The sequence below is a fragment of the Lithobates pipiens genome, unplaced genomic scaffold (assembly GCF_037356315.1).
Source record: "Lithobates pipiens isolate NorthernLeopardFrog02 unplaced genomic scaffold, aLitPip1_a1.2 Scaffold_16, whole genome shotgun sequence".
In the NCBI taxonomy this organism is placed as follows: Eukaryota; Metazoa; Chordata; class Amphibia; order Anura; family Ranidae; genus Lithobates; species Lithobates pipiens.
The window spans coordinates 442,049,954-442,073,341 of NW_027507748.1; the positions used below are offsets into that span (position 1 = coordinate 442,049,954).

Here is a 23,388-nt window from a genome sequence, read left to right on the forward strand (position 1 = left end):
TACACTAGTGAGACTAGGTAATAAATGGCGGGTACCCTGAAACTATAAAAAAATAACTAACCAACCAGCGTCACCTGTAACAGTTATATGGTGATCACTGGTGAAAGGGTTAACTAGGGGGCAATCAGGGGGCTTTATGCGGTAGTATATGGGGGTCCCTGGCGCTATAAAAAGCTGCGGCGAACCTAAATACCTACCTGCCTAACTAGCGTCACCTGTGACACTAATACAGCGATCAGAAAAATGATCGCTTATTAGGCTGGGTTCACACTGGAGCGATGTGGGAACGCCACGAATGCGCAGCGGGTTCCCGCATCACATGCCTCCCGGCGGCAGTTCACACTGCCCTATGCGAACTGCTGGGAGGGTCAGTGAAATGTTAATGACACCCCCAGATCAGTTCGCATATCGCAGTGCGATCTGCAAACTCGGATCGCATGGTGTGAACACCCATGCGATCAGATTCTGCTGCGGACCAAAAAAAGGGTCCCGTGCGAGTTTGCGGCGGGTGCGACACGAATTCAGCCATACTATCTGTATGGCTGAACTCGAATCGCACAGAGATCGGATGTGATTTGCACTGCAGTACGGTGCGAATCACATCCGTTCTCATAAACCGCTGCAATGTGAACCCAGCCTTAGTGACACTGGCGACGGGGGGGTGATCACGGGGTTAAACCTTTATTGGGGGGGTTAGGGGGGTACCTTAGAACTAAAGGGGGCTAACCCTAACTGCCCTAACAGTTATTACAGTCACAAATGACACCCGCTGGGTGATCAGGGGGTTAAACCTTTATTAGGTAATAAATGGCGGGTGCCCTGAAACTATAAAAAAATAACTAACCAACCAGCGTCACCTGTAACAGTTATATGGTGATCACTGGTGAAAGGGTTAACTAGGGGGCAATCAGGGGGCTTTATGCGGTAGTATATGGGGGTCCCTGGCGCTATAAAAAGCTGCGGCGAACCTAAATACCTACCTGCCTAACTAGCGTCACCTGTGACACTAATACAGCGATCAGAAAAACGATCGCTTATTAGGCTGGGTTCACACTGGAGTGATGCGGGAACGCCACGAATCCGCGGCGGGTTCCCGCATCGCATGCCTCCCGGCGGCAGTTCACACTGCCCTATGCGAACTGCTGGGAGTGTCAGTGAAATGTTAATGACACCCCCAGATCAGTTCGCATATCGCAGTGCGATCTGCAAACTCGGATCGCATGGTGTGAACACCCATGCGATCCGATTCTGCTGCGGACCAAAAAAAGGGTCCGTGCGAATTTGCGGCGGGTGCGGCGAATGGCTGAACTCGAACCGCACAGAGATCGGATGTGATTTGCACTGCAGTGCGGTGCGAATCACATTCGTTCTCATAAACCGCTGCAATGTGAACCCAGCCTTAGTGACACTGGCGACGGGGGGTGATCACGGGGTTAAACCTTTATTGGGGGGGTTAGGGGGGTACATTAGAACTAAAGGGGGCTAACCCTAACTGCCCTAACAGTTATTACAGTCACAAATGACACCAATGCAAAAAAAAAAAAAAATGACATTGGTGTCACTGTGACTGGGGGGCAGGGGTAATTGGGGGGGTGATCGGGGGGGTGTGAGTGTGCCTGGCATGTTCTACTGTGTAGTGTCGTGTTGGTGCAACTCACCGATCCTCTCTCCTCGGTGTCGGAACGAAAAATACCGACACGGAGGAGAGATTACATCACTTCCTCTCCTGTGTTTACATTACAGGAGAGGAAGTGATGTCACGAAGACTTTCTATTCGTCGGGAGCGATCGCGAGGGGGTGGCCATGAATGAATGGCCGTCCCCTCGTCCGGGATCGCTCCCGAACGAATACCGACCGCCGCGGGCACCGGGCGGGGGGCCCGATCGGGCCCCCGACCCGCGGGAAGGCAGGGACGTACATGTACGCCCATATGCCTGCCCGTGCCATTCTGTCGACGTACATCGTCGTGCGGCGGTCGGGAAGTGGTTAAGGGGGAACGTTTATTTGGAGAAGAATTAGACAAGTTCGCCCAAAGAATTTCAGGGGGTAAATCTACTCTCCTTCCAATCAAAAGGAGCAAACGTGCATCGTTTAGGCGTTCTCTCTCTCCCAGAGCATCAAGCTCTAAGCAGTGGCGACGGCCTTCCCAACCTCCCCCTACAGGAAAGGCTCAAGGCCGGGCCCAGGGGCAGGAAAAGACTTGGGGGCGAAAGCCTGCCAAGCAGAGCCCCAAAGCTTCCTTGTGAAGGGGCGCCCCCGCTCAGCCGAGTGGGGGGAAGGCTCCTGCAGTTTGCAGAAGCCTGGCGGGAAGAGATCCGGGACAAGTGGGTAGTCTCCTCGGTATCTCTGGGCTACAAGCTAGAGTTTCAGGAGATTCCACCTTCTCGCTTTCTAAGGTCAAGGGTCCCCAGGGATCCAGTAAAGCAAAGGCCGCTATTCCTGGCCTTAGATCACTTACTATCCCAGGGGTTGATAGTGGAAGTGGACCCAAAAGAACAGGGTTCAGGCTTTTACTCGAATCTCTTCACCGTTCCAAAGCCAAATGGAGGTGTCAGACCTATCATGGATCTGAAGGATCTGAACCGGTTTTTACACATCTGGTCCTTCCGAATGCAGTCAATATGCGCTGTGGTCTCCTCCCTGCAAGGGGGAGAGTTTATGGCATCAATAGATATCAAGGATGCATATCTTCATGTGCCAATATTTTTCGCACACCAAAAGTATCTAAGGTTCGTGGTAGAGCGGCGCCATTTTCAATTTGTGGCTTTGCCGTTCGGGCTCCTCGAGTCTTCACAAAGATTCTAGACCCTCTCTTGGCAAACCTAAGAGCTCAGGGTATAGCCGTCATGGCGTATCTAGACGATTTGCTTCTCATAGAGAAAACAGTTGCGCTCCTGAACCACAGTGTTACCAGAACACTAGACCTCCTGGAATGCCTAGATTGGATTATAAACCTAGAAAAATCGTCCCTACAGCCTGCTATTAGGTTGGAGTACCTGGGTATGGTCATCGACACCGCTCAAGGCGGGGTGTTTCTACCAAGCCAAAGGCCTTGGCCATTGGGGGTCTGGTGCGCCTAATTCTGGGTAGAAGATCTTCCCCATTCGGTTGTGCATGAGACTGTTAGGGAAAATGGTCGTCTCCTTCGAGGCCGTTCCATTCGCCCAGTTCCACTCAAGGCCTCTGCAAAGATGCATCCTTGCGGCGTGGAACAGGAAGCCCCAGGCCTTGGATCTTCCTATGTGTCTGTCCCCAGGGACACGCAAGAGTCTCGTTTGGTTACAAACCGAGAATTTGCTGAAAGGCAAAACTTTTCTTCCTCTTCCATGGAAGATTATTACGACAGATGCCAGCCTGACGGCTGGGGAGCATTGTTGGAGGAGACGTGCTCGCAGGGGAAATGGTCTGCGATCGAGAAGCTATTGCCCATAAAGGTCTTGGAGATCCGGGCAGTTTATATGGCTCTCATAAAGTGGTCTTACAGACTACAGGGTCTCCCTGTTCGGGTTCAGTCCGACAATGCCACAGCAGTGGCCTATATCAATCACCAGGGTGGTACCAGGAGGCTGGTTGCACAAAAAGAGGTGAATCGCATACTTGCCTGGGCAGAAAGGCATGTTCCATCCCTTTCTGCAGTCCTCATTCCAGGAGTGGAAAATTGCCAGGCGGATTTTCTGAGCCGCCAGCAGTTGTGCCCAGGAGAATGGGCTCTGCACCCCGACGTGTTTCAGAACATTTGTCGCAGGTGGGGTACTCCGGACGTAGATCTGTTTGCGTCCAGATTCAACAGAAAGCTGGACAAATTTGTGTCAAGGACAAGAGATGTTCTTGCTCAGGGGTCAGATGCTCTGACAGTTCCCTGGGATCAGTACAATCTAATTTATGCCTTCCCCCCGTGCCCGCTTCTGTCACGGTTCCTGGGAAGAATCAAGAGGGAAACAAAGTCGGTGCTTTTGGTAGCCCCGGCTTGGCCCAGGCGACCTTGGCACGCAGAGATCATGAAGTTGGCAGTAGGCAGGCCATGGATCCTTCCTCTCCGGCCAGATCTGCTCTCACAGGGTCCAATTTACCATCCTGCATTATGCAGTCTGAATTTGACGGTTTGGCTGCTGAGACCCACATTCTGAGGGATCGTGGGCTTTCGGGGGCCAGCCCTTTCTACTCTGGTCAATGCCAGAAAGCCGGCCTCCAGGCTTATTTACTACAAGATCTGGAAGGCATATGTTTCCTGGTGTGAACTCAGGGAATGGCATCCTAGAAAGTATGTCATTAGCAGGATCTTGGCCTTTCTCCAGTCAGGCCTAGAAATGAATTTGGCCGTAAGCACTATCAAGGTGCAGATTTCGGCCTTGTCAGTGTTTTTTTCAGAAGCCACTTGCATCACATTCCCTGGTGCGGGCTTTCATCCAGGGGGCCATGCCGATAAGACCGCCAGTCAAACCACCGGTATGCCCATGGGATCTGAATTTGGTTCTCTCAGCTTTGCAGGGGCAACCATTTGAACCTTTGCATCTGGCTTCATTCGTTCTTTTTGACTAAAAAATTGGTTTTCTTGGTAGCCATTTCCTTGGCTAGGAGAGTGTCAGAGCTAGCAGCTCTCTCCAGCAAGAAACCGTATCTAACTATTCATAAGGACCGGGTGGTAATGCGTCCCAACAGGTCCTTTCTGCCTAAGGTGGTTTCGGCATTCCATTTGAATTAAGATGTAATCCTACCATCCTTTTTTTCAGACCCACAGTCCGCAGAAGAGTCTTTGCACACTTTGGATGTGGTAAGGGCAATCAGTATCTATCTGCAGGCAACTGCTCAGATAAGGAAAACTGATTGCTTATTTATTTTGCCGGAAGGCCCTAGGAAGGGCCAGGCGGCATCAAAATCCACTCTCTCAAGGTGGGTAGACAGATTATTTCTCAGGTCTATAGTGTTAAAGGGAAAATCCCTCCTTTTCAAGTGAAAGCACACTCAACTAGGGCTGTAAGTGCTTCTTGGGCAGTGCATCACCAGGCCTCCCTGGCTCAGATCTGTAAGGCTGAAACTTGGTCATCAGTCCACACATTCACCAGATTCTATCAGGTGAATGTCAGAGGGCAAGAGGATATCGCCTTTGGGCGCAGTGTACTGCAGGCTGCAGTTTAGGTCCTCCGGTCCATGGCGGTCTATTATTATGATCTGTGTCTCCCTCCCCTCAATCTGAGCATTGCTATGGGACATCCCACTATGTAATGAAGCTCCTGTGTCCCATGATGTATGATCTAGAAAATAGGATTTTTATATACAGCTTACCTGTAAAATCCTTTTCATGAGAGTACATCACGGGACACAGTGCACCCGCCCCTCTTGGGTTTTACGTGGTTTCCTATTGCTTGCTACAAAACTGAGGTGCCTCCCATATGGGAGGGGTTATATAGGGGAGGAATTCTCCTTAATTGGGGGTTAACCAGTGTCCAATCACCAGAGGTGCCTATATAACCCACTATGTAATGAGGCTTCTGTGTCCCGTGATGTACTCTCAAGAAAAGGATTTTACAGGTAAGCTGTATATATCAAAATCCTATTTTTAATGCATGCCAATATTGTTTGCCTTGCTTACAGCAGCTTGGCATTGCATGCCACTGCTGAGCCTATCATCCACTAGGACCCCCAGGTCCTTTTGCATCCTAGATTCCTCCAGAGGGTCTCCCCCCAGTGAGTAGATTGCATTCATATTTTTGCAACTAAAATGCATTATTTTACATTAAAACTCATTTGCCATGTAATTGCCCACCCCATACATTTTTTCAAATCTTCTTGCAAGGTTTCCACATCCTTCGGAGAAATTATTGCCCTCCCCAAATACTGAGATTGAGCTGTTTATCCCATCCTCCAGGTCTTTTATGAATGATTTAAATAGGATTGGCCCCTGGACAGAACCCCGGGGGACCCCACTTTCCACACTGGCCCAATCTGAGTACTCCCTGTTTATCACTACCCTCTGAACTCGCCCCTCTAGACAGTTTTCAATCCATGTACTCACCCTATGGTCCATGCCGACAGACCTTAGTTTGTACAGTAAACGTTTATGGGGAACTGTTTTACATGCCTTTGTGTTTTTTATATTTTCTTTGTATAGAAAATGAATTATCTAATATTTAATGTCAGTCGTAGTATTAATTTACTATAAACATTCCACTTTATTGGAGAAATGATAAGTGGAAATCATAACAAAAATGGCTCTTGTAGATTCAGCCATTGCATTGCAATGCAGTATATTGCTTTGTTTGGTTTATTTTTTTTATTTTTTGTTCTTATTTTTTGTTTTTGTTATTGTTTTTCTCACTGGATGATTATTGACTCTGTTTATTTTCTTTCTCGATAATAATCGCACTGATACAATAACTGTGATATGTATCGGAACAGTTTGTATGTTACACCTTACTATGTAATCTGTATATCCTGAAATTCAATAAAAATTATTTAAACGAAAAAAAAAATAAAAAAAAATGGCTCTTGTACAGACCTATACTTTATGATATTGTATATTTATGTACTGTAGTCAATTTCTATTGCAGCCCTTAAATTTTCCACTGACCTACTCGCAAGTGGAAAATGATTGCTGGTGAGTGTAGGGCTGCCGGGGCGGAGCACCACTGGTAGACGGGGTTGAATGGGAGCCGTTCTGGGGTAAGAGAGAGGAGAGATGAGCCGGCCAGATCATCAGAGAGCGGAGATTGTCTGTTTTAATAGCTTTCATTTCTTTCATTTGAATTGCCTGGTGTTCCTGGAGCTCACTGTCACATAGTGCCGCCTCCTGGCCCGACACCTTTGATAGGCAGAACCCCGGCCCAATGCCAGGGCATGTGATGTCATCAAAGGTGCCGATTGAACAGATTGGCCGGCACGCCTCTTTTCTTTCTCTGCACAGGGGAGGCTGAATTGATGGGCACAGGTTATGCTGCATTGATGGGCACTGGTTACGCTGCATTGATGGGCACAGGTCACACTGCGTTAATAGGCACTGGTTATGCTGCATTGATAGGCACTGGTTACGCTGCACTGATGGGCACAGGTCAGGCTGCATTGATGGGCACTGGTTAGGCTGCATTAATGGGAACTGGTCACACTGCATTGATTGCCACAGGTCAGGCTGCATTGATGGGCACCGGTGAGCCTCTGCTGATGTGCACTGGTGAGCCTCCGCTGATGGGCACTAGTGAGGCTACGCTGATAGGCACTGGTGAGGCTGCACTGATGGGCACTGGTGAGGCTGCACTGATGGGCATTGGTGAGGCTGCACTGATGATCACCGATAGGCTACACTGAGGGACCCCAGAAGACGAGGTTCGGGGCCACTCTGTGCAAAACGAGCTGCACAGCGGAGGTAAGTATGATATGTTTGTTATTTTTTAAAAAAGCAAAAAAATAAACAAACCCTTACAATCACTTTAATGCTGGACGTGGAAAAAAAAAAAAAAAACATTTATTATACTGCAGCTTAACATTTCCTACATGTGATAGCTGCATTTGTTTTCTTTTTTTAGGCCATTTACCAATAGCAGGGGCGCTTACAGTGATCAGGTTTTATTTATTTAAAACCTTTATCTTAAAAGTAAAAACCGCTGTAACTGTTATACAGTTTTTTCTGGAATTTGGTTAGTGTTAAGTCTGCTACTTCCCTCCCCCAGACTGACAAGCCTGCTGTCCTAAGGTGCCCCTGTGCTCCTTCATTCAGAGTGGGGGTGCTCTAATACAGGAAGTGTGTTACTGGCCTAAGAAAAGAGAATTGATGCAGCCACCTCAGCTAATGTTTGATAAGCTGCTTGTGGGTGGGTGCAGCGTGGTGCGGCTGAAGTAACTTACACACAGTACAGATGCAATAAAAAGAATTTATGTTGTAGTCAAAGTATAACAATTCACAACAAGCCCAGCGGGAAGGCAGCCTGACCAGAAACACTCACATTTGAACAGCAGATTGTAGCAGAGCAGATCTCAGCCAAACTGTCAGCGTCGGTCTTGAGGGGTGGAGTGCAGCCTGGCGAGCCAGTGACCAAGAGGGGTGGCTTTCTGGAAGAGTGGTGGATCCGTAGGCTTTCCCTAGTCATCTGAAACCTCTCCCTGCTACTATTACTGTCCCGGACAGATGGGTGACCTATCTTTACTCTACCCACACTCTAAATATTTGGCAAACTCAGGAGCCAGGGTCTTAAATAGACTTTGCCTGACTCAAAATGGGCATCAGAGTCACACGAGCTGTCAGCATCCAACCAGATCGCTGCCCCAGTGACCCAGGAAACCATAGAGGAACCATGTTCCTCTTGATTTCCTTTCCCTTTGCACTGCCGCTGCTGTTGCGCCCCACCTGCAGTGGTAAAAATAGACTGCACCTGCCTACATGCTATATATTAGATTTTTGGTTTTGGGTTTAATACCACTTCATCTATTTTAAACTTTTGTAATCTATTTAATTTTTTTTTTTTACATCCTATAATCCCTTGCAGAGCATGCAAAAGGTACCATGCAATACAAGGCATGCATTAACAAGAATTACTGCAACATGTTTACTGTTCCCAGAAAAGTGTAATGTGCATTTTTGTGGTCTGTGATCATAACGAATAAGCTGCCCTAATGCAATTATACACCGCAATGGACCGCGTTATTGTGATGGAGATCTTAGAATGTTAGAGCTCTGATTCTTAGACCCATAGAGCTCCAGTATTTTGTGCAGTGTTTGTTGGTATTTACCAGAGGGGAGTATACAGGAAGGGTGATGTGCTGCTTCTTTATTATATAGTCACAGACCGGGAGAGTATATATTAATAGGCACAGAAACTGTAGATATTTTTTCTATAGTGACCCATAAGAGGAGTGAGATCCCACAATCTCCAGTAAATACCTGCTGTGGTCAAGTGGTTGACATCTGGCCCAGGGCTTGACTGATATGAACTATATCCGACAACTCGAGCTTGTTAGCCTAATGGCCCGTACACACTATCCGAAAGTCGGAGGAAAAATAGCACTTTCTACGCAATCATAAGATAATCGGATCGTTAGGACAGAACTTTCAAGAGCCAATCATGACAATTCATCCGATATTATTCGACCAGACAAGCACAAAAATATTCCTCCCATGATACCAGATCGTACGATTTTCGTTTAGTAAGTACAGTTGTTGTCGGAAAATACAATACAGATACATTACAACACATGACATCACTTCCAATTATTTTTTTCTGTTGTACGAGAATTTTCGGGACTTTAGTAACCTATTAAATTTCTACTTGCGACTATTAAACGAAAAAAGTCGTACGATCTGTTGTACAATATTCGGATCGTAGATACGGAACATAAGACTCCATGCACACGGAGCTTAAAACATCTATCCTCTTGAGGAGTAAAAAATGCGCATATAGAGCTTTTTTTTGTACAACATCTAGATGAGTTTAGAAGAGTTTTACGTTTTTTTCTGCCAGTAAGCTCCAATCAGAAATGCCAACCAGAAGGTTTTTTTTCTGCCTCTAAACGTTGAGCTCAAAATATGCCTGTAATTGTCCTAATGTGCATGGATGTAGAGGAGAACATTGAGTTGCTCCTACAGGCAGAACACAAAACTCCTGTAGAAGTAATGTTTTTTACGCCTAAATATTCTAGACCTAAAATAAGGTGACACAGAAAAAGTGTACATGTGACCCTAACTTAATAAGTGTTGGAATTCTCACAGACAGTGTGTTGCTTTGTTCATACTTTGATGCTTAGTTATCATAATTGAATAGACATTTCTTGCTTACGTCATGTGTGTCGTCTTTTGTTTTGTTTGATCTCCTTAGTTTGGCAGCAGTAGAAAGCAAAATGACATACTTGGGGTCTAGATGTAAGGCTTCCTGTTCCTGGTATAATCATTTGACTTTGTCATGATTGAAAAATGTTACTTTTAGAAACTACCTAAAGTTCTCATTAATCCCAGAAGAGTAAAACAATTCCCATTGCATTGGCTGCTACTTGGTGAGGTTCTTCTTATAATTTGTTGGTCTTTGTGCTATGCTGTGGCCTTCTGCCTTGACACCCACACTTTCATGTTTTGCCGGTTTCTACAAATATATCTCATTATTTCAGACAAGCTGGAAAAAGTGTGGTGAAGAGAGCAATATTTTTATAGTATCATTTACTAAATTGTTAGTATTGTGCTTCAGTCAATCATGCAATCCTAACTGTTCCGTATAACATTTCCAATCATTGCACATAATTTTCTATAATAATGAACCCATGCACCTAGGTGATATTTCTGTACCTTGTATTGTTTGGTATATCAGGGAAAATGGTAATATGGATAAACAAAGTATAACTAATGGAAATTTTATTTTTTAGCTTTGGACAGAGTGGAGAGGGATTAGAACGGTGGTCCTCAACCCTGTCCTCAAGTACCCCCAACAGGCCATGTTTGCAGGTTTTCCTTTATCTTGCATGGGTGCTTTAAATCAGAGGAAATGGCTTTGGTATTGGACAGCTATTTTATCTAAGAGAAATTCCCAAAACATGGCCTGTTGGAGATACTTGGGCACAGGGTTGAGAACCACTGGATTAGAACACCTGCCAGTTGTTGCTGTCCGTGTGCCCATTAGGGAGATTTATCCTCTATTAGTCCTGTTTACCATTAGCATTGAAAGTGAAAGTAAAAGAAAATCCAAAAATTTGGGCTGTCCCCAGAAAAGTAATAGATCATTAATAGAAATGTAAAAGCTTTGACTGCCAGTTAAATTTCTCTCATTGTTAAACCTACTTACCATAAAGGGCAAAGAACATATAATGCTGATCAATCACCAGGCCCAGTCGCCGTCATGTGAATATCACCACACACCTTTAAGCTAGTCAAAAAATAAATAAATATTGAGGACATTTATAGCAATGCACAAACTTAGGAGCAGGCTTACCTGGAGGCAGAACCCTCCCAAAAAGAACATCAATACACACCAATCACTGTCATGTCAGGGTGAGGAGAGAATCACTAACTCTATGGTAGCTGTGACCAGAATGATTCAGAGCTCACAGAGGAGTTTTTTTTCTCCTTTATCAACAGTTGAATGGAGAATTTTTTTTTGGGGGGGGTAAATAAGTACAATATAAGCAGTGGAAGGGCATTCAATAAATCATTTTTTTGAATCCCGTCCCCCCCCCCTCGGCTCTAAGACTGAAAACTGAGCAATCAAACACCACTGGCCGCTCAGTTCTCAGAGCTCTTTGAGCAGAGATCTAGTGACTGTCATTCACAGCTGTCTCTGCTCTGTACCAGCCCCACCTCCACACACACACTGGGGCACTGGGCTCTGAAGGGGATGGGAATGGCTGGCTCAGGCTCGCAGGGGCTCATTGAGAGGCTGAGCCAGGTGCCGGTCCAGGCTCCTGGGTGGATCCCGACCATATTGTCGCGATCTTTCCCCAGCCTGGACCAGTTCTGTGTTATTAGCCATAAGTGGGCTTCAGTCCAATGTCAGCTGGAAACGGGTCACAAGAGTGCAGAACAAACTGCACTCCTGTGATCCACAGGTGAAGTACACCCAAAAGTGTTTTGACTGTACTTCAAAAAATAAACCAATTTTCTAGGTAATTATACATAGATTTTTTTCACTATTGAGTGTTCAACATAATACCTATGTGCTTCTTCAGACCTCAGTTTAAGCAAAAACAGTAGTGATCTTTGGGGGAAAGAAATTCCAAAAGATAATTTCCTTTGCAGTTGGTCGACAGAGGGGGTACCTAGAGTAGTCACAAAGGTTAAATAAACATTTCACCATATTCTGATACAATTATTATCAGCTGGACTGTAACACAATATTTATTTAGGCCTCATTCACAATTGCATATGGAACCAACTATGATTTCCAATTGGAGGCTCAGCAATGTTACCTGGGAACAGTTGGGGATGGGAAGCCACATGCAAAGTGATAGGAGGCTTTACAGCACAGCCATTTGTTGCCATTTGCTTGTAATCGAACATGCAGAGATTACCTGTGGATTATCAGCACTGGACGCAACAACCCATTGCTTTGAATGGGACTTCCCGCCATGTGTTTACTTTGATGAAACCTGCCATATTGAGAGCAGATTTATAACTTGACAACTGCAGCAAAACAAGGATAGATTCTGAGCATATGGACTTTAGAAATGTCAGGTTAGAATCTACCACATGTGCTTACTTGTGCGGTTATGCAAATCTAACAGCTTTGTATATGTGTTGTGTTTTAAATAGGTGCAATAACAATTTAAACAGGAATGAATGCTTGACTGTGCTATGTTACATCAACTGTCTAAAATGGTGACATAATGGTCACAAACTGTGAAACTTCTAATCTCTGATATCTTCTCTCTCCAGCCTGTTTCAGCATCTGCTGCACATGTGTTGGGTGAAGTGTGCAGAGAAAAACAGGAAGCGGCGATACCTCTTGTGCGACTCTTTTTACATTATGGGAAGATTGTGCCATTCATCAGTGCAATAGCAAATGCTGAAGTCAACAGAACACAGTGAGTGTTCGTTTTCTGTAGAATTAACTTGGGATGTCAACATTTGACTAAATATATGACACTGCTGATATATCTTTAAAGTGCATTTGTCACTTTGTAGCAGAACATATGCTAAGAAGTGATTTTTTTTTTACATTTTTAAAAAGGTTTTAGTGCATCTTATTACTGTTAAGTTATCAAAAATGTAAACAAATGGTGCATCACTTTTCTATCTTCTTTTATATTAGAAACTATTGGCATAAAAAGTAACATTTTAACCCTCCACAGATCTCTAAGAGGCTAGATTATTATGTGTTCTAAGTCTAAAGAGCGGGCATAGTTTGGTGCACTACTCCATCAATCTGTGCTTTGCTATTTCAGGTTGTATTTTGAACTATGTATGGTTACTCATGTTATAGTACCATTGCCTAACATGCTGGAGAGCTAGGTGGTAGTTGCATTGATGTACTTAAAGTAAGCCTGTCACAAACTTGGCCACTTCAATTCTGGAGGAAAACTAAATGGCAATAACATTTCTTTATCCAAATTTCTTTCTGTAGCTTTTTCCATGATATCAGCTTTGCCTCTCAAATTACATAACATAACTTAGTATGATTGCATGCAAGAAGGATGGAAGTGAAATGTAGGGGCTCCTGTCTATGGCTATCAAGTGATCTTTACAGATACAGATTGGTACTAATAATTCTCCACACTACTGAAAAGCATTAGTGTGCTTTATTATTAGTTACCCCTGTGGTGAATGTACACTGCAAGCCCTCATTCACAGTGAATGCAGCTTTGAAATCGTATGATATGACATTTCAAAGCCACAGGTCAGTGTGACTTTAGCGTGACTTGGCTTTTTCTGCAAGTCTGCAAGTCGTACATGAAAATGGAAAAAAATTGTGCAAAAACTTTTTCTCAAATCAGTGTGGCACTGCAAAGTTGACATTGCACCGATTTGAAAAGTTCCATTACCGACCATTGGATGTGAGTTGCCATGTGATTTGGACCTGTCAAATCGCATGATAAGTAACACCGGTGTGAACAGGGGGCTCAAGCACATACGTCTTGGGTCACTTTTAAAGAAACATATCCTTTCTGAAGGAAATAGGATAAAAAGAGATGTGCTACTTTTAAAACCTTTAATAAAATAAATTTAAGCAGTCTTTTCCAGAGGAGGACAGAACAATATCTCCTAGGCACCCTTGTCTGGTTTGCATCCAGTGGATAAAACAATTCCCACAAATGGTACAAATTTCCAGTTCTCTGGATCAAAACATTCACATATCACCATTTAGTCATTTAACTTTGTATATCAATGTAAATTTTCCATTTACTATCTCGCACTGAAGGGTATTCCACTTGCATCTTCTAAAAACGGATGGTAAAAATCAAAATTTAATAATATGCTACTGATAACAGTAATAAAAAAATAAAAAAAAATCCTAAACAAATGTTTACACAGTACTCCCCAGCTCAAACAACACACAATAAAATTGGTCAAATAAAGCAAGTTAAGCAAGAAAATATAACAAAACTTTGAACTGTATGCTTCTTTAAGGTTACTCCAAAAAATACATCATATTTTTTACATTATGAGAACTCTAAATAATATATTGTCCTTTTGCACTTTCTTTTACAAAAGGTTTTATTAATATTCATTCCAACATAACAGCGCATCACATCTCAAATAACATACAATGGTACACTGCGAGAAATCTGAATAAAGCAAGTAGATATATTCAAGTCCTGGAGGTTCCAAGAAGGGCATACTTCATATTTGGGAAAATTGGTAACACCACCTGGAATCTCAGTGATCTGGAACCCGCTGTATCTAATGTATTTATAAACGACTTCACCGAGTTATGAATGCAGCTTGCTATCAATCCAATTTGCTAATATGTAATTTATCAAAAATGAACCATAGAACAATGTTAGAAATATAACATGTAACCATTGCTTCCAGGCCTAGACCTGGGGGCTTAATGGACTGATAGGAAGATAAATTTAAAAAAAGAAAGTGAAGAAAGGAGTAGTACAGTAGGAATATGAGAAGGAAGAACAGTAAGTGTAGACTCTGACCCATAATCTGCATACCTTCGGACATGATCACCAAATGTGCGCCACAGTACCTTCTTGAGAACTTCCACAGAAACAAAGAGGAGAATAGGTTGGGACAAAACGTGCCAGCCGGGCTGAGGTGTAATACCACCTATCTCTTTAAAAGACAACAGAGAGTCATTCATCACCCAGGGCGAATGCTGAGGTTTGCAAACCACCAAAATAGGTTCATGATCCAACCATGTAGCTGCTAGAATAGATATGGACACTATTAATGGGAGATGTTTCTGCAATACAAACATGTGATTAATCCTGGAGTGAGAATGGTGAGCATAAGAGTAATAAGTATAGTCCCTACCCAGGGGGTGAAACTCTCGCTAGACATCTACCAAGTCATGACTTTGCAAAGAATTTAAAAACTTTTTAGCATCAGAAAGGCCTTTGTATTCTGGAGGATATTTATCAAGAGTAGGATTCAACGTCACAGCCCCTTCCAGGAGAAGTGTACCCTTCTGGTGGGATTTCAACAAGGAGCAGATATGAGACAGAAAAGGCTTGGGGCTTACGCTTGGAGCATAGTAAATCAGGATATATCCTCCCTGTAACAGGAGGTACATTTGGGTCTGCTATCTGTTTACTAAAATGGAAGGGAACTGTTTTGCGGAGCGCTATAAGTACTCCTCTTCGTTTAGTAGGGCCATTAGCCAAAAAAACTTGAGGGTACAGGGCATCAAAATATTTAGGATAAGAGGAGGATGAAAAGTGGGTTACCTGCAGACACGCTATACTTTTTGTTTTATGAGGTATTTAAAAACCAAACCTTCACCCTTTTCTGGGGGAAATTCCTACCCTGCCCTGAACATTCAGGGACAACTAGTTCAGTGTCATGGTATCAGAGGGGCATACCATATCGCTACGCTGCCTGGACATTCCGTGGAAAAAGGAGGAGAGGAAGGTAAGGAAGAGAAGAAGCAGATAAAGAAGAAAAGAGAAGAGGCAAATCATAGATCACGAAAAGGCAGTGGAATCCTCAGATTACAATGAGCAAATAAAGCTGAAATGCATCATTCTGTGGGACAAAAGGTCCACATGGAGGTCAGAAGTTGGCCAAGACTTGGCCAAGTGCCAGCACATAGGGGGAGCATCGGTCCGTCGGAACAACTCAACATCTTAAAACATAGAAAACAACGAAATTATATATATATATATATATATATATGAATGAATTACAGACAATGAACTAAAGAATTATCTATGCATTGCACAACTCCCAAATATTACAAATATTAAACATGGTCTCTTGCGCTGCTTTTTAGCTGCAGCACACATGATCATCTCTATACACAACGGGCATTACCACAACCTCCCATTGAAGCATAATTGATTTTGGAAGTTAACTCAAAGGTTTTAAAGCAGCTGGAGTGGATGGTCTCTTGGAAGGAGGACACATATGAAACAAAAAACATGTCCCAATGGGACCACGTTAAGTTCTTTGCAAATTTTATATTCTACTGGTAGACCACCAATCCCCCACAAGTTCCCCTTCCCCTCCCCAACTCTCTCCCTTAAAATGCATATCGTAATAAGAAAATAGTGCAGTTGTTAGATAGAGGCAGGATATGCTTCTCTGAAGAGGAAAGTTTTCAGGGATCGCCTAAAATTGGATACATTTGGAGTGAGCATTCCAGAGGGCACAGGAGAGGGGAGGCTGGCGTTGGGAAGAAGAGGAACGGAGACTAAATTGCGTAGATTGCGATTACTGCCAGAGGGTGTAGGGTGATGGTGATAGGTGTGTTGGGTACAGTTAAATAAGGGAGACCCAGGGTTTGGGGAAATATCTCCAGCGGTTAGTAGAAGCAGAAAAGTAAGGGAGGTAATATGAGAATACGATTTGTATGAGGGGACATGCTTCAGTATCCTGGGGGTGTTTGTTCGCAAGCTAGTTAGCTTTTTTTGTTTCCCTCTAGAATGAAATGGAAATAAATTACGCATAAATCTAAAAACCCAAAATATAAAATAATATAAAATTACAGTCCTGATTAGTGTTCCAGTTTAAATAACTCAGTGCCTAAAAGGGACCCCATACAAAACAAAATGCTTAGAGGTAGTGGTTGACATCACTCAGGGATGACTGATGTACCCCTTTAGGATGAAGATTAAATGTACGCAAGCTATAGATGTTGAATTTTTATTGATGCTCAGTTTTTCTGTAAATTGTGCATCTGAATGTTTATAAGGTATTGGCAAGTACAGTCGATTTGTTCGGTATTTACATACTTTGCATATAACTATAATACAGCTGTATGCAGCAGTGCCAGGTACTGTTTATAGTGCAGCCACTGGCATGGCCCCAGCTCTTCTGCACTCCAGATTGGTGACCTCTGCAAGTATGGTTGGCGTTGCAAAGCAGGCCCTGCAGTGCCCATTCTTTGAGTTGCAATGTGCAGAGTTGCTGGCAATGATTACAGTCACCCTCGTTGTTCATAAAGCAGTCAAGAATTGTACTATATTGATATGCAAAGTATATGAATGAGGAATAAGACCTGCTAATAGTCACTAACTCCTTGCAGATTAAAAAAAAAATCTAAAAATAAACTACATTTGTAGCTTGGGTAAAGTTCAACTTTACATGTACTAAATAAGTCACATCTAAAAACGTATTTTTTCCCCAAACGAAAAAAGCCAGTGTTCTCACCTTTCGTTATAAGTGAGATCCCCCATTACTTTTATTAATCTGGCTGGCCACCTCTAAACCCCCTCCTCTCCAGATTAAACTCTTCTACTTCCGTATAACATAATATTAAATATGTTACCTTACATTTGATTTATGCCAGGACTGTGTGCTGCCATGTGAAAATTATTTGGCCACATGGGACAGTATCCTGTTGTGGAAACCCACTGTTGAATTTAAACATCTTTATGCTTCATTGCCATAGAAATTTGTGATGACAAACCATAAAGCAACTGAATGCAGTCACATCACATTTTGCAAGTACTGCTACACGCTGCAGGCGGGAGGAGATTTGACAGGCTGTCATGCATCCTCTCATTTCCTTACTAACTACCAAGGTGGCCAGTGACTTTTAGAAAGCAGTGGCACTACAGCTGTTATTTTCTTAATCATGGCATAATTCTGTAATTATGATTAACTGACTTGAGTAGCATTAAATGAATAATTAATCATCACTGTAATAACCAGTGTGAAAATGTAATGTAGTTATATGAGGTCAAGAAAGGTTTCACGGAAAAAAGCTGTTTCTCTTGCTCTGGTTTTCAGTGGCAGTGATTATATATGTATGTGGAGTGAGTAAATTTGGTTTACATAGTGGGTGCACCAAGCTAAATCAGGATTAACTATATATATATATACCCGCATCATACTTTTTACTTTTTATCTCCTTGTCTATATATCCCAAGATTGTATATGCTTTTGCAGCTCCAGCCATATGTTGAGTGCTACTGTTTAGTTTAGGTAGGTCTAAACTCTAACTGGACATATATCAATTTTCATATCCTTCCTGTGGATTTTAGATCCTTTTCTTGGATATCAGCGTTGCTTCAGGGTGGGGAGCAGTATGTACACCTTGTCCAATGTGTGCGAAAAGTTAGAAAACAAACGATCCAGCGGCAAAAGTATTACATTTATAGCCCTACAGTTGTTTAAATCAATCACAGGACAGTACATTGTTTTTCATTAGTCAGTTGACTTGTCCACCAAATTTTGAGAATAAACAGTGAAGTACAAGCACTTTTTGGAGCCAGAAATAAGGATGTCCCTATGTATACATATAATGCAAAATTATACATGTAATCAAAGATTAGTTACATCGAGCTAATGCCTCTTGCATGTATATTATAAACAAATAAGAAGAAAATACTATACATTACCCTTTTTAAAGCAAATTTGTCAGACATTTTACATTTTAAAAGTAAAAGTGCTGCCTAAAGGTCGGTACACACTATAAGGAAATCATCTGGTTTTCCTCGATGTTTCACAAGTCAAGGATGCAAATAATGTACGAAAATTCTCATATGACACAGGTTTGTCTCATACGAAAACAGTACATATTAAATGAAAATCGTTAGTTCTGTTCACGTACAAATTATTTTTTTTAGAGTTTGTCACTTTGTAAATTTTTATTTGGAATGTCTGAATTGGATGTCAAAAGTTGTGTACACACGATCCGAAAATCGTGCCTCCTATGGAATTTTTCTTCCAATTTTCTTAGTGTGTACCCTATTTAAAGCGGAGTTCCACCCAAAAGTGGAACTTCCACTCATTTGTCTCCCCCCCCCCTCCAGTGCCACATTTGGCACCTTTCGGAGGGGGGCGCACCCTGTCCGGGTCCGGTCCGCTGCGCATTAAGTCAACAGCTCGGCTCCCTCTTCCTTCCCCCACCGACGGGCCAGTAGGAGAGTGCAGCGATGCCTCGTGCATGCACAGTTGGGTTCTAGCGTGTAGCCGTAATGCTACACTGCCAGGGTCACATATCTGCAATGACGGTGGCAGAACCCTACAGCTGATGGAAACATCAGCTACAGTGCCGGCATTGCTGGACTCCAGGACAGGTAAGTGTGTCCTATTATTAAAAGTCTGCAGTATGTGTAGCTGCTGGCTTTTACTTTTTACAGGGGTGGGCAGACCTCCTCTTTAAGATTAAACACCACAAAGATTCCTTGTATTACTTTTTTAACTTCTGCATGATGTTTTGATTATCTATTAAATGCTGGACTTTCAAAATTTTGGGTTAAGCCTGAGCCGCAGTTGCTAGTAAGGGCACTGTTACTGGACAAGATAATGATGCTTAGAACTGAGAGGAAAGGGCCTTTCTCTGATTTAGAGCTTTTCTCTTGTACTAGACTAAATAATATTGAATAGTGATCTTTGCTGCATCACGTTATTAGTACAGATGGCACTCAAAACCATTAAAGTTCCAATTCAAATACGCCCTAACAACTGCTTGAACTGATACACATTAGCAGTGTACCTACATTCATGACTCTCCTTCATTACAGTATTATGATTACATCTAAGTGGGGTTGAACATAAAGTCTTCATTACATACAATGCAATTGCACAACCAACAAAAGATATATTTGATTAGCAGTTTGTAAGCTTGCATAGAGCAACTCCTTCTTACGTAATAGAAGCATGATATTAAATCCGTTAGTATGTTTTCAAAAGTCATCTGTTAATTTATTTACACTATAATTCTTGCTTCTGTAGAAAAAGTGCATTCGTTGTGGATTTTTTATGGAATGTTATACAATCATCTATAGCATCTGACTTCTTTCATTTAAACTGTCCCCATCTGTTTTTTAGCATGAAATGTATATAGTATGCATGCATGTATCAGCATGAATACAGCTCTTGATGCATCCATTGTATGAGGATTAACTGAAAGGTATCTTGGAGGTCAGAAGGCTCATCATATCACTCAGGGTTCCATAACCTGCATTCTGTTGGTGCTGGTCACCCAATTGCAGTTTTCCCCAGTTTCAGGTTGTAAAGAATATAATTAATGAGAGAATATTAAAAGGTCTGATATTCAGACATAATTAATAAAGCATTGAACTGAACAGCATTGTGATTTACCCAGGAAAAAACTATGAATTAGTTCTTTGAGATTTTTGGAGCAACCTAACTGCCGAGTTCCTTCAAAAACTGTGTGCAATGGTACCTAGAAGAATTGAAAAATGTATACTGTTTTGGAGGCAAACGGTGGTCACACCAAATTTTTATTAGAATTTTCCTTCTGCTCATTTACTTTGTTTTATTAATTGAAAAAAAATGAACTATTAAAACTTCTATTTCTAAAAGCATTCCATTCTAAGTGAGAGAATTTTTTCATACTTGCCTAAATGTGTGTGTATATATATATATATATATATATATATATATATATATATATATATATATATATATATATATATATACACATACATACACACACAGTATCTCACATTGATGAACTACTACATTGACGTGCACAAAACCTACTTATTCCTGACAGCAGAGAGCTCAAATTGAGTTTTTAGGGATCCCCTGTACTGTATTTCAAAGGCCATATATTTAAGTCTCTGAGCCCAATTAGTGGGACAATTTATGTATATTGAATTGTGCTGATAATAATTTTCCAACTCTGACCTGCAATATATTTGAAATATTTTTTTTTTCTTTTCTAGGGATCCAAACACAATTTTTAGAGGCAACTCGCTAACATCAAAATGTATAGATGAAACAATGAAACTGGCTGGGATGCATTATCTGCAAGTTACATTAAAGCCAATTATAGATGAGGTAAATAAAGTCTCTGTCCATACACATGTAAAGTTTGGTTGTTTCCCAAGATTAACTGTATTCTGTTAAATAAAATGCAAGTTGTCCAAAAATAATTCCACATCCTTACCGCTCTTACAGTAAACCGCTTCTCTTCTAATTTTAGTGAATGGCCGTGTCTTTTTAAATTCCCTTGCGTGAAAAAGCTTTATGCATATTGTGGGGTCACCAGTATGGTATTTGTACGTTAAAATCATATCCCCTCACAAGCGTTAAGTTCAGTGCTTGCAGTCTTTCCTCATAGCTGAGATCCTCCAGTCCCTTTATTAGCTTTGTTGCCCCTCTCTGGACTCTCTCCAATTCCAGCACATCCCTCCTGAGGACAGGTGCCCAGAACTTTAGGGCATACTCCAGGTGGGGCCAGACCAGAGTCTTATAGAGTGGGAGAATTATCGTTTTATCTCTGAAGTGAATCCCCTTTTTAATTCATGACAATATTCTAGAGCTGCGCGATTTATCTCTAAGAATCGAAATCGTGATTCTTTTCCCTTCCCGATCTTCAAAACAGCATTTCAAGATTCTTTCTAGCAAGTGCAGAGAGTTCTCACAGCTGAAAAACAAAATCCAGGCAGACTGCCAAGTTTTATCACAACATCAGTGGATAAGGTTAAACAAAGTATTACAAACAAACAAAGTAAACAAACAAAAATGTTGATCAAAGGAATGAACTTCTGCATGTTGATGAGGGAAGTTTAACCACTTAAAGACTAAATGTTTTTCTGGCACTTGCTGCTTACAAGTTAAAAGAGTTTTTTTTTTTATTAAAGAGTTTTCACAGATGCCTGAGAGGAGAGTTGCTGTCAGTGAGCGTCTCTACTCTCTGCTTCTCCACGCTCATTGGAGCATTGAGATGTGGAGGGGCAGGGAGCGGCCATCTCAGGGACTCGCTGAGACTGCCATCAGATAAGGCAGCTGGCGGATCCAGACTTGGAAGTCGGGATGACACGCTACCTCAACTGATGGCAGTGACGTCAGCGTAGAGCAGACTTCAGACCTGAAAACGGATCACAGGAGTGCAAAATTAATTGCACTCCTGTGACCCAGAGGAGAAGCCCAGCCTAAAAAGCTCAAGCTGGACTTCTTTAATACCCTTTCATGCCTAAGCCTATTTCTGACAAGTTAAAATCCATATTTTTTTGCTAGAAAGTTACTTAGAACCCCCAAACATTATTATTTATATTTTTAGCAGAGAATCTAGATAGAGAATAAAATGGCAATCGTAGTAATATTTTATGTCGCACTGTATTTTAGCAGCAGTCTTTTAAACGCAATTGTTTAGGAAAAATACACTTTCATGAATTAAAAATATACTAAACAGTAAAATCAGCCCAATTTTTTTGTATAATGTGAAGTATGATGTTACCCATAGTAAATAGATACCTAACATGTCATGCTTTGAAATTGCGCACACTCGTGGAATGGCGACAAACTATGGTACCTAAAAATCTCCATAGGCAGCTGCTAGAATTATTGCTCTCACTCTGACGATTGCGGCGATGTGTGATTTTAACACGTATACATATGCAGATGTGACTTACGTGTGTGATGTATTTGCTGTGCGAGCTCGCAGGGACAGGGGCGCATTAAAAAAATAATTTTGTTATTTATTTCAATTTTTTTACATTGTCACCTTAAAAAAAATTTGATCACTTTTATTGCTGTCACAAGGTACTCTTTATGGAGGGATCGGGGATCGAAAAGACTCCAAATCCCTTCTTTGCACTTCAAAGTATTCAGATCGCCAAAAATAGCGATTCTGAATACTGTATTTTTTTTAAACAGTGGCGCCATTGGCAGCCGAGTAAACTGGAAGTGACGTTGTGACGTCGCTTCCGTGTTTACACAAAGGAGACTGGAAGGAACCCATTTCCGGCTTCCTTCCAGTCTCACTCTAGCCAGCGGGAAGTACCGGATCGTGGATCAGGTCTCCCGATGGGACAGGAGGCCTAGGAAGAGCAGCAGAAGGTGGCAGGAGGGGGGGACATCTCTTCCTTCTCCTCCCTGATAACAGCCGAGTGGCTTTTAGCCACATTGGTTGTTATCCCTGAAGAGCCCACCGCCCGCTCTAAAAAATGATACCAGGATGATGCATGCAGCTGCCACATCTCTTCATTGAGCCTGTACCTCTTTATATGACAATGGGAAATACTGTAAGGAGCTGATGACACCATTCATTTCCTATGCAAGCCCCCAATAGTTTCACCATGTGAAAAGTGCCTTCCAGAGAGTGAAAGGTCACAAAGGCTGGGGTCTCCTGGATAATGGACACAGATTAGACCCAGCAGAGAGGTGAACTCCTTGTTTGGCCTACAATAAAAAAACGGTTAAGCTCCTGTTTAAAGTTATCATTTATGTGGTTATAATAAAAAGCTTGCCATAAGCCCAGTGGCCTGCATATAATGGGCTCGCCTGTGCTTGCTGGCTTTGATTATTTCCCATCATGCAATATGTGTGTCCCGTGAGTTAATGCTCAATGACAAATTCCAGCATATATTATTAAAAAGACTCCTTCCATT

At 42.3% G+C, this 23,388-nt stretch overlaps 1 protein-coding gene across 2 annotated transcripts in view; it reads left to right on the forward strand.

Annotated features, from left to right (window-relative positions):
- Positions 1–23,388, forward strand: part of RASA3 (RAS p21 protein activator 3) — a 303,463-nt gene that overhangs the window by 220,162 nt on the left and 59,913 nt on the right. For both annotated transcript variants that reach the window (XM_077482700.1, XM_077482701.1), the window contains exons 11-12: positions 12,341–12,489; positions 20,719–20,833. In XM_077482700.1, the coding sequence (XP_077338826.1) occupies positions 12,341–12,489; positions 20,719–20,833 (264 nt within the window). The remainder of the gene's footprint in view (positions 1–12,340; positions 12,490–20,718; positions 20,834–23,388) is intronic.